Raw genomic sequence first — 12,289 nt, 5'->3', positions numbered from 1 at the left:
TTGCAATAGGAGTTTATGACTAATTAAGGGGTTGATTTTCATTAAGTGGAGTCTGATATCTTTTTAGTCTTGCTTCCTTTATATTAAGGTAGAGTAACTCTTATTCTCACATTAATACACTTTTTGTTTATAAAAAAAATCATTTGAACTTTATTTTATTAAATAATACTCCATTTCTTTAATATAAATTTATCAAGTTGTCAAGGTTCAACCTTTTGTAGTCCAATGCTAAAAACAAAACCCTCGATCAATTAATTTTCTACTTTTTGACAAATCAACAAATTGATCCTCAACTTTTTACAATCCTAAAATTAGCTACATTACCATTTTACCAAACTCATTTTCCTCACTTTAACACTTTCATCTACCAACCAACAAATCAATAGATCCAATCACCTTCTCTCTCCTCATTTTTTTCAAACCAATAAAGCAAGCACTCAACTCCACACTCCCTCACTCACTCTATTTTCTCATAACCTAAAAAAAATGGCTTTTTCAAAATCACTTCTATCCTTCACCTTCACCATATCACTTTTCATCACTACTATCTCTCTTTTCTCATTTCCAACTTCCTCTCGCATCACTCCTTCTCACACTTCTCTTCTTGATGTCTCTTCCTCAATTCACCAAACCAAACAAGTCCTTAACTTTAACCCTAATAAAAATCTTCTAGAATCATCTAATAATCAAGAAAAAATCACCCAACACAAACCCTTTTCAAATTCTTCAAACTCCTTCTCCATTCTCATACACCCAAGAGAAACCCTTTTGAATGAACATCACAAAGACTACAAAAAACTAGTCTTGGCACGACTCGCTCGTGACTCAGCCCGAGTCAACTCACTCACAACAAAACTCAAACTTTCCCTCAACAACATCAAAAAATCGGATCTTCACCCGACCCAAGTAGAGCTCCAACAAGAAGATCTCTCAACTCCAGTTTCCTCCGGCACGGGTCAAGGCTCTGGCGAGTATTTCACCCGACTCGAAGTGGGTCAACCCGCGAAACCCTACTACATGGTTCTCGACACAGGAAGCGACGTGAACTGGATCCAATGCAAACCATGCTCCGAATGTTACCAACAAACCGACCCGATTTATGACCCGACATCATCTTCAACCTACGAATCATTAACCTGCGAAGCACAACAGTGTCAAAAGCTAGAAGTTTCCGCTTGTCGTAGCGGTAAATGTCTCTATCAAGTTAACTACGGTGACGGTTCTTTCACCGTCGGTGAATACATGACTGAAACGGTGTCGTTTGGTTCTTCCGGGTCGATTAATCGGGTCGCAATCGGGTGCGGGCATGATAACGAAGGTTTATTCGTTGGTGCTGCTGGTTTACTCGGTCTCGGTGGTGGGGCCCTCTCGTTAACTTCGCAGATCAAAGCGTCGTCGTTTTCGTACTGTTTAGTAGATCGTAACTCGGATAAATCGTCAACACTGGAGTTCAACTCACTAAAACCCGCTGACTCAGTAACAGCACCGTTGTTAAGAAATCAAAAACTCGACACTTTCTACTACGTTCAGATCACCGGAATGAGCGTCGGAGGTCAGATGGTATCTGTCCCACCCGAGATTTTCTCGGTGGATCAAACCGGTAGTGGAGGAATCATCGTTGACTCGGGAACTGCCATCACTCGGTTGCAGACTCAAGCTTATAACTCAGTTCGCGACGAGTTTAAAAGATTGACTCAGAATCTGCGTTTAACCGACGGTATTGCGCTTTTCGATACTTGCTACGATTTGTCGAACTTACAAAGCGTGCGTGTTCCAACGGTGTCGTTTCATTTCGGCGGTGATAAAGTTTGGGATTTACCGGCGAAGAATTACTTGATTCCGGTAGACTCCTCCGGAATTTTCTGTTTTGCTTTTGCTCCGACATCGTCGGCGTTGTCAATTATTGGGAATGTTCAACAACAAGGGACACGTGTCAGCTTTGATCTTGCAAATAATTTAGTGGGATTTTCTCCTAATAAGTGCTAAATTTTTAGTTAGTTGGTTAGTTAATCCCAAATCTTGATTATAATTATGATATTATCATAATAGTTAATTGTAAGGTTGATTTTGTTACACTCGACAAAATACAATTGTGCACTTAATAGGGTTTAGATTTTTATTATTGTTATGATAATGGGTTTGTAATGTAAGTTTAGTGAAAAGCATATAGTGAAAAAGGCATTGGTTTGTATTGTTTGGGTGGTAATATAAATGTACCCAAATTAATATTTACCTTTGGATTGTGTGGTTTATAAATTAGTGTTATTATTTATAAAGTTAGTGTTTAGTTAATTTTTATTATGGAAAATAGTTTTGTTTACACTCAAGATTAGTTAAATGATTAGTAGTTACTTTGTGGGGATATATTATGAAGGGGTTGCATGTGTGACACGTGGCTAACAAGACGACAATGATATGAGATTCAATTTCACATGGGATGTGTTGGGTGCCATTATTTCTATTTATTTTGGATAATAAATAAAGAAGGTGATGGATATTTGTCTTTTCATATTTTGTATTTAAACGTGGTTTTATCTCTATAGATAAGTTAGTTGAAAATAAATAGGATTAAAAAGTGTTTTTTTTTAAATAATTATTTTTTTAATTTTAATATTAAAATAACTATTTTTTAAATTAATTACGGAGATAATCATCTTTAAGTATTGATGCGTTAGTTGAACTAGTGCATCCAATTAACATTCAAATGAAACATTCAAGCATTTAGCGCATGCATGCAGCCAAGCATGTGAAGGCACAACATGCATTGGCGCATGCATGTAGGCATGAGAGTGTGCACCACATACATTGGCGCATGCATGTGTCATGTGTGTGTGACGCGCATAGGGTAATGGCGCATGCATGTGTGTGCTGATTTATAAATATACCGAGCATCTCCCATAATTTTTCACACAACTTCTTACCCTCCTTCTATTTTCTTCATTTTCCTTCAATCTTCTTCATTTTTTTAACCATTTATAAATACTCATATATTTACAAGAAAAATGGTGATTTAATCTTTTCAGCAGTGCAACCTCCGATAAAGATCCAACTTTGGAATATAGAAACGTCTGAACGTCTTAATAGGACGTTGAACCGTTGGTTAGATGGAGAAATTGCAGATGGTGAAAGGATCAGAAAAATTCAATGGCTTGAGTCCACGTTCAACCAAAATGGAGAAGTTCGTATATGGGTGGATATTAAGATTGATAGAGACGTCCACAGGATGACGTATACTATGTTCAAAATTATTTTGTTGGTTGTAATCGCATGGTTATGTTATTGTAATCGTATAGTTATGTTGTTTATGTGTTGTATTTATTAGTAATGGTAATTTATTTGTTGTGTTGTTGTTTATGTGTTGTATTTGTTTGTGATGGTATTTCCTCACAAAGTTATCATGTGAAATAAATGTTGTTTTTAATATAAGGCAAAAGAGTTACAATCAAAATTATCTTGTTGTGATTGTTCCAACATTGGGACAGTTAGTACGATTATGACCGGGTTGACGATATGAACTAGATAATCTAACCATTTTGTTCGTCGTATCCATTTTGGTTCGAATACGGGTGTTGTTTGGGCGACTCTTTTTCTTTCTTTGCATTATTTCATTGTGCCATAGAATGCCCCCTTGATATGCAGGCCAGTAATCCTCTTTTGCTATTAGTAAGTAAGATGGATCCATTCGAACCTTTGAACATGCTGCTATGACATGGGAGCAGGGCATACGAAAGGCTTGAAACTTTTCACAGTCGCACCAACCTCTATCTAGTTCCACTCTATAGTGTCCCCTCAGCATGCCTTCATTGTGATCCATGAACTCAGCAACACTGTACCAATCTTTAGTACGGTCAAACACCGTGACCACATGTATGTTAGCTTAGGCAGCTTCCTCTCTAATTAATTTCATTGAAGCATCACTGAACAACTGCACAGATTGTAACACTACACTCCATTTGGAACGTCTGGTCTCAAACAACACCCCTAGCCCGAAATAGGTTGCTTGCACTAAAGCGGTTATAGGTAGGTTTCTGATGTCTTTGAAGACAGAGTTCATTCATTCCACAAGATTTGTTGTCATGTGACCCCAACGTTGACCGTTGTCATATGCCCTAGTCCACATCTCAAATGGAATATTGTTGATCCACCATATTGCATCTGTGTTTGACAATCTAATATCTTCGTGGTAGTGTTTGAAAGAAGGTTATGTTAATGCATACCCTACATTGGCAACCTTCTTCCGCAATGTTTTGTCTTTGATCTCCCGCATAAAATTTTGAGCGATATGTCTAATGCAGTAGACATGCGTTGACAGAGGATCCTGCCAGCCATTATCAATGTTTTTGTAGGCAATCATTATTGAAGGGTGTTAGTCTAAGATCAAACATAAGTTAGGCTGAGGAGCAACGTGCAATCGGAGATTTTTTAGGAAAAACCTTCATCCCTCAGCAGTCTCCCCTTCAACTAGGGAAAAGGCGATTAGAAAAATATTGTTGTTGCCATCTTGTGCCACTGCCATCAGTGGTATTCTTTTCTATTTCCCATACAACCATGTACCATCAATTTGTATAATAGGTTTACAGAAAGCAAACCTTTGATGCATGGTTGATACGTCCAGAAGATTCGATGGAATATTCCATTATCAATAGCACAAGACCCCTCTAGGGTATACACTGACAGCATTTCTAAATTGACAATAGTCCCTGGAGCATAATGTTTAAGAGCCACCAAGTATTTTGGAAGTTGTTTGTAAGACTCCTCCCAATTGCCAAACCGTTTTTCAACTGCCTTAGTCCTAGCTATCCAAGCCTTCATGTATGATGGAGTATAATTGTATTGTGTTACAATATGCGAGATTATTATACTCACCTTTAACGGCGGATTATCGCTAATGACAGATAAAATTTTGTCACATATTAACTGAGAGCTGAGTTTGCGATGGTCTTGCATTGGGTTCATGATTAAGCATGTGTGAACTGGACCCATAGAACCAATCTCCCAAGAATCACTCCTCTTCCAGTAAGATACTAGCAACTGGAACATGCAGAGCTTATTTTGATAATAAATCTTATACCTCGTTGCATTAGTTTGATCAACCCTATAACAGTTGATAATTCTATGTGATACTTTTTAATGGATCTGACACAGTCTTCTTTTGTGCTAAATGTGTCTCCTTTTTTCAATGATCCTTGAATTTGCACATAAGGATTGTAAAATATATTTGACGAAGGTTCATCTGCACCTAAATTCAAGCTTGTCATGTGTTGAGGTTGACAATATACATGACTAGCTGGTAATGACTCTTCTTCTTCATCATTCACCATTGAATCAACCAATAACTCAGCTTCTTCTTCTTCCTCATCAACAAGCATTGACTTCAGCTTGTTCGTCGACATTAGTTTCACAAAACACTTATGACGGATCAACAAACTGAGACACTTGATGTTGTTGTGTTAATATATATAACTTTATATCATTGTACCCAGATTGTTCATGACTAACAAACATATGATGAACATCATCATCATCCCGAATCTTCAACTGATAAAACTTTACTTGGTTGTCTGCAAAGAACACTAGATTTTTGTAGATGATTTGTCCCACCTGACTACACTGTAAATTCTTTTGTATTCTTTGTTTCAAATATGAAAAATTTGATCGTCGATTTATTGTAAACCGAGTTACTTCTGTGTTGCAAAAACAAAAAACGAATAAGTGATGCTTAAATATTTCACCATCGGTATGGGCACTGATCATGTAATATGGTGATGAAGACATTTATTTAAAATGTAAGTTTAGTGTTTGATGGTGAGTACATTGATCACATATTAGCATGCAGTTAAATAGGGTAGACGGTGAAGGCAGCAGAAGACAAGACAAGTGTATTGATCACGTAAAGAATTTACAGGATTCCATGCAGAGACAGGACAAGGCAAGGCATGCGCCTGCATGATTTTGTGCCCTAATAAGCCAAGGCATGCGCCTGCAAAGATGCTTCTTCCCTAAGAAGCCAAGGAAGACGCCCTTATCAATGACGCATAAAGAAAGTCATGCGCCCTTATCTTTGGCGCCTCCTCTCATGCATGCTTAAACACATGCATGCACCCTTAGCTTTGGCGCATACTACCATGCATGCAAAAGTAAAAGGCATGCGCCATTCCCAAGGGCGCCTACACTTATACATCACATGAGGCAACTTACCAACCTATCTCATCTATAAATATTGCAGCAACTCACAACACTCAATATCTGCAACACTCAATATATGTAACACTCAATACCTACAATACTCAATACCTTCAACGCTCAACCTCTACAACATTCAACCTATACAACATGCAATCTCTGCAACATCCAATCTCTCTGCCAAGGTCAATATCTCTATAAATTATGTCTCTATTGACTATGGGTGATGAACATCAAGGAACAATGGATGATATTGCGACATTTGTATGTTATTACTTATTCTTATTCTTATTTTTATTTCGTAACAAAATGTCTTTATTGTTTATTACTTCTTCTTACTTATTTCTTACTTATGTTTTATTAGGACCCAAAGAGATTTCGATGTCGTGTACATGAATATGTACCACACGATCCTTGATAGAACCATATATTCGAGGATGCGATTTTGGTAATTTACTCTACATAGTCTCATACTCGGTTGACTACAAATTTATTCTTGCTTTGTTAGAGAGATGGAGACCCGAGACCCACACATTTCACCTTTCTTTCGGTGAGTGTACTGTCACACTTGATGACGTCTACATCTTGTTAGGTTTACGTATCGATGGTAAGGTCGTCAATGGTATATTTAACCAAGATAACTCTATATGATATGAATTGTTGGGCGCCCCTTTGTGTGAAGACACAACTACGGGAGAGACTTCTGGTCAAGCTAGGGATCAAGGTATTAATTTAAAATATCTTAAACAATATTATGAAAGTATAATATTAAACGAAGAATCTACCAAGTATAAAAAGATAATTAAAGCTTAGTGTTATATTATGATTTTATTTGGTAATTTTTTATTTGCTGAAAGTACTTGTAATATGGTAAATATTATGTATTTGTCGTTGTTACGAAACATAAATAAGGTAAGCACATATAGTTGGGATTCAACTATTTTGTCCCATCTATATAGTTCGTTGTGTAAAAATGCCAAAAAAAAAATACTTGTATATTTTATTCTTGCGCCTATCTGCTACAAGCATGGGGTTGGTCAAGATTGTCGTCACTCGCCCCGGTCAACGAGAAGTCATTCATATTCACCTTTACAACAAAGTACGTTTAAAATTTTACCATCTAATTTATTAGACTTTATACTACAACTAACTGTAAATAATATTTTTCAAATATTTTCGATCTATGCGGTCAGGTAAAGGGATGAACTACAACAGGTGTCTGAAACACGTTGTAGTAGTCTATCGCAATCTTTTAGACCATATTGGACCAGACAATGTAATACTACTACACAACTCTACATTTGATTTAAAAAAAATCCAATTACATATAATCTAATCATGTCATATTCTTGTATAATTTATCTGGAGGCCATATATGGCTCTTGATCATCAGGTTAACCATGATGATGATGCAGTTTGGACAGCAAAAACACCAATTATACGGTTCACTACTATGGAGATGCACCAAAGTGACCGTGTAAAACTGCAATTCGGCATGCAACGACAAATTCCAGAACCTCCACGTGTTTGGGAGATTGGCATCAACAAAGAGTCGATGGGCAATGGGATTATTCCGACTAGAGAGACTTCGCAAAAGAGATGTGTCGTCATTGGAGGAATCGATGAAAACACATCTTAAACGAGTCAGTCATACATGGTGCTAGACCAACTCAACATTATATGACATGGTTTAGGTCGGTTACAACGCCATAGTTTGTGTCTAAGCCAAGGTATTTGATTGATCTATGCCAACGAGCTTCGTCATCAAACACCCAACAACAAATCCCCGCCCAAGAACAATGTCAACCCATCCAAACCCAACGACCAACCTCACACCATCACCCTCCAAATGTGAGGTTGTTTGTTGGGTTTGGATGGGTTGACATTATTGTTGGGCGGGGATTTGTTGTTGGGTGTTTGATGACGAAGCCCCAAATATGGAAGAACAACTAATTGGAATGATAATTGGTGGTGCAAGTACTTTAACAACTGTTGGAGTAACTGCTCATGTCGTGAGTCAGACGTTAGTTTCGACTAGGACACCGTAAATGGTGATATCACCAATACCACAAACTAGTTTCTTGTTAATCCTGTAGTTACACCTACCACTTTAGGAGGTACTAGGCCTCCGTTCCTTCCAAGTTTTATACTTCCCCTAGTGGTTGCGAGTACCCATATGGTATGTCAAGTATAATGATACCAAGCCTACAAATGAATGTGTCGATGCACACAGGTAACGTAATGGATGTTGCCTACATCAGGATTTGCTTTAAACAGCCCTAGTCGAATAGGTCAATCTCAGAGAAGATTGGAATACATCCCTCAGGTTATGCCACCCTTAACTAATAATTCTCTCTTGGCTATGAGGAAACATATGGATGATAATAACCATGATATGGTTAATATGTTTACTCGACAAATTGGTACAATGTTAAATCATTTGATCCAAAATACAAATCATAGTTACAAATAATTAACACATCAAATGGGTCAAATTGATGACTTATTTGGTGCCCCTCCAACACCAATTCAGCCAGACCGTAATAACCAAGTGCAATAGCAAGTTGCGCCCCAACTAGTCGAACAACCTAAATCTGGGTAGTTAAAAATGTGATATTGGTAAATAGGAATGAATATGTAGATCAAATAGTTGGGAGAGTCCAACAAAACAATTTTTTTTGGGGGGGGGGGGGGGGGATAACACAACCAATATTGTTGAACAAATCCTAACTCAAAATGGTCTTAATGTTGATCTTTATGTGCCAAATTTCGTTTCTGCATTATGTCGTGCAAATTGAACTTCTCATGGGTTGGAAAATCCTTACGTTTATTAAATTTGTAGGTGACACTAATGAGTCTACTATCAAACATATTGCTCGATACCAGACAGAAACTGATGATTTGGCTAATAACAAAAGTTTAAAGATGAAATACTTCGCAAACTCTCTGACGAATAACACTTTCACTTGGTTCACTATTCTTTCCTCAAACTTCCATATATAATTGTAACCAACTATAATGTGTTCTCCATGAGCAATTTTATATGGGACAGTAAAAAAATAGCCTAAAAGAGTTAGCTAATGTGAATGAAAATTGTCTGAACCAATATGTGATTATCTAAATATTATCTGAAGTCAATGTGCTTTAGTCAAATGCTTGAATATGAGCTAGGCGAAATAGCTGCAGGTGGTTTAGGCTATTCTGTTATAAACAAGCTAAATACCAAATATCTAAGGGATATGGCTCAATTAGCTTATAGGGTTAGACAAGTTGAACACCTGAAGGAAGAAAAACGAGATTAGAAAAGTCCAAAATAAATCGACACCCTTGGAAATAAAAATTCGCTTATGGAGAAACAAATGATAATAATCAAGAACTTGACGTAGTGTTTGAATACATTGAAGAAAATGAGATTAATCTGGAAGAATTGCAGCCAAGACCTCCATATGTTTGTAAGGTCTTATAGACCTTCTGATGGAAAGAACCATATAGAACCAAGTAGAAATGAAAAGTTTATCCCAAAAACTTATACTTTGGATATAACTAAATGTGATCAAATTTTTATCTTCTAGTTGTCGACGACCAAATCATAGTGTCAAAAGGTCTAAAGACGCAACCATTAGAACATAGGAATAAGAAAAGCTTTTTTTGTTGCAAATACCATAACTTCCTTGGTCATAAAATGTCTCAATGTGTTCTTTTAAGGGATTTGGTGCAAGACACTTTAAAGGATGATAGGCTAAATTTTGAAGATGAACCTAAGACATCAATGAAAATAAACACAGGCCCTCTACAAGTTCAGCAGGCACATCGCGTCGAGGCTGTAGAGATCATGATGGTCGAGACTACTGAAGATCTCAACAAGGAGGTTAAATAAGTGAGTAGGATGAATTGCATTGACAAAAACAAAGTGGGATACTCAAAAGCTAAAGAGGAATTAATCGAATTTTTGAACCGGTACAAAATCAAAGGTTTTGAAGTATTGTGATGTCCTTGCTGCAGTACAATGTTTGATAAAGAGGAAACAAAAAGCCTAAAAAATATAAAGCCTCGACAACTAAGGAAGCGAATTCGAGATGACAGAAGACCCTAATTTTCCTTTGAAAAAGGGGGTTCATTACAAGAAGTACCAAGAACCTTCACGTTAGTGGAGAAGTCAGAAAAAGACTTATGTTCCACCTCTTGGTGAATGGATTCGACTTACGAACAAACCCAATGTTGATTGACAAAAACGGAAGGTGATTAAAGTTGGCGTAGGTTCATCATACCATGATAATTCCTAGGTGTCGAAGAATTACTCATATGCTTCTAAGAATTACTTAGGTAAAAAGTCCATGACCATAACCTGGTGGAGGAGGCACCAACTTAAAAAGTAAAGTTGCTTTAAAGATTGAAGAGTCAAGTAATAATGGCAAATCCCCAACACTAACAGATGATCGAGTGACAAAGAGACCCATGAAGGAAATATTTTTCCCCTCTTCTACTAGTGGTTAAGCCCAAAGGCAAGGATTTCATTCCAACTGAAGATGATGATATGATTATTGATAATTTTGAATCTAGATCAGAAGATGAACTTTACATAATATATAACATCGTTTCTGTTCTACCTATAGAATTTGATACAATTATTGAAGCAATAGAGGAAGAGGATGGTTGTCTTGCTGAAGAGATAGTAAAACATAAGTCTATATGTTATTATTTAATGAATAATGGTGTGTAGAAAAATAAAAGGTCATCTTCAATAGGTATGATAAAGGAATGAAACAACACCTTAAGCCCCTCTTTATATGGGCTAACGCTGGCGGAGTATCTGTTAATAAAGTCTTACTCGATGAGGGAGTTGCGATTAATTTAATGCCAAAGTCCTTATTGAGGAAAATTGGTAAGACAAATACAAATTTAAGGCCTCACAATATGGTTTTGTCATATATGAAGGCAAGACGATCAAGTCCTTAGGAGTTATTCAAGTTGACATTGTTGTAGGTATAATTGTAAGACCAATGTTGTTTGTAGTCATTTCATCCAAAGAAAGTTATAATTTTTTGATAGGTCGAGAATGAGTACATGGTGTGGAGGCAATCACTTCAACTCTACACCAGAAAATTGATATATGGAGGCCTGATGGCATCGTCGAAAATGTCTAAGCAGATCAAAGCTACTTCTTAATTGAAGTTAATCATATAGAAAAGAAAATATTCGACAAAAGATTGGTTAACATTTCACCTTATTTGCCTGTTGAAACGGGATTCTCTCTAAGATGAGATGCTTTCTATTCAATGAAGTTACATTTCACCTTATTTTCCTGTTAAAGGTCTTGACCATGAGCTTACATTTGAGTGAATCAAAAGCTCCTACTATGGTCATTTGACTGTTAATGCAATAATGTGCTCTTGGGGATCCGTCTTACCATTGAAAAACACTAATTATGGTGGCTTAAAGCTCTCTACAACCTGATCATCCTAGATAGCTTTGGATAAAGGTTGAGAGTCCAATGGCTCCTCCTCTATATCTCTATCTTGGAAACTTTGTGTTTGCAAGACTTAGATACTGTCTTGCAAGGCTTCATTTTATTGACGAAGTGCTTCTACCACCGCGAGCAATTAAGTTATATATGGCGGTAGAGATGGGTCACTTCGACTGGGAGATGATCCTAATATCGTTCGGACAGAGTATTAATGCTTTAGTGATGGTTTTTGTGTGGCCTGGGCAAGTTTTATCGAGGCTCCATGGTGGGCGCCAAATGGTCTTGCTAAAAACACTAAAAGGTTGACTTCCTTGTTATAGTTCAAGAAAAGCCTAAAATGAATTGTAGGAGTGTCTGTTATGTGAGATTTTTGCGTTTAGTGTATGCTTTCTACCCTCCAAGTATCCTCCTATTTATAGGTATCCTTCTCCCTTTTCCTTACTCTTCATACCCTTTGTAAATTCTCATGTCAATAACATTTGTCATCCCTTATAATTGCCTTTTAAAGGTTGTATCTTCAATAATTATAACTCTTTGCTATAATGTATCATATAATAACCGTATCTTATGACCTTTCAAATGGCATCCTGGTGCTATCATCAGTCCCAATCTCTACCAATGGGATCATTCTTATTATATAAG

The 12,289-nt window shown here is 36.9% G+C and overlaps 1 protein-coding gene across 1 annotated transcript; it reads left to right on the top strand.

Annotated features, from left to right (window-relative positions):
• The first annotated feature begins 382 nt into the window (after window positions 1-382).
• On the top strand, window positions 383-2,292 carry LOC127115900 (protein ASPARTIC PROTEASE IN GUARD CELL 1). Its single transcript, XM_051047321.1, has one exon. It carries the CDS (start codon window positions 487-489, stop codon window positions 1,984-1,986), a length of 1,500 nt encoding a protein of 499 aa, XP_050903278.1. The 5' UTR covers window positions 383-486; the 3' UTR covers window positions 1,987-2,292.
• Window positions 2,293-12,289: the final 9,997 nt, after the last annotated feature.

The sequence above is a fragment of the Lathyrus oleraceus genome, chromosome 1 (assembly GCF_024323335.1).
Source record: "Lathyrus oleraceus cultivar Zhongwan6 chromosome 1, CAAS_Psat_ZW6_1.0, whole genome shotgun sequence".
Classification (NCBI taxonomy): domain Eukaryota; kingdom Viridiplantae; phylum Streptophyta; class Magnoliopsida; order Fabales; family Fabaceae; genus Lathyrus; species Lathyrus oleraceus.
The sequence above is the reverse complement of the archived record's forward strand: the minus strand, read 5'-3'. Positions and strand labels throughout refer to the sequence as shown.

Coding starts and splice junctions, on each gene's coding strand:
- LOC127115900 (XM_051047321.1), top strand. CDS start 487: ATGGCTTTTTCAAAATCACTTCTATCCTTCACCTTCACCATATCACTT.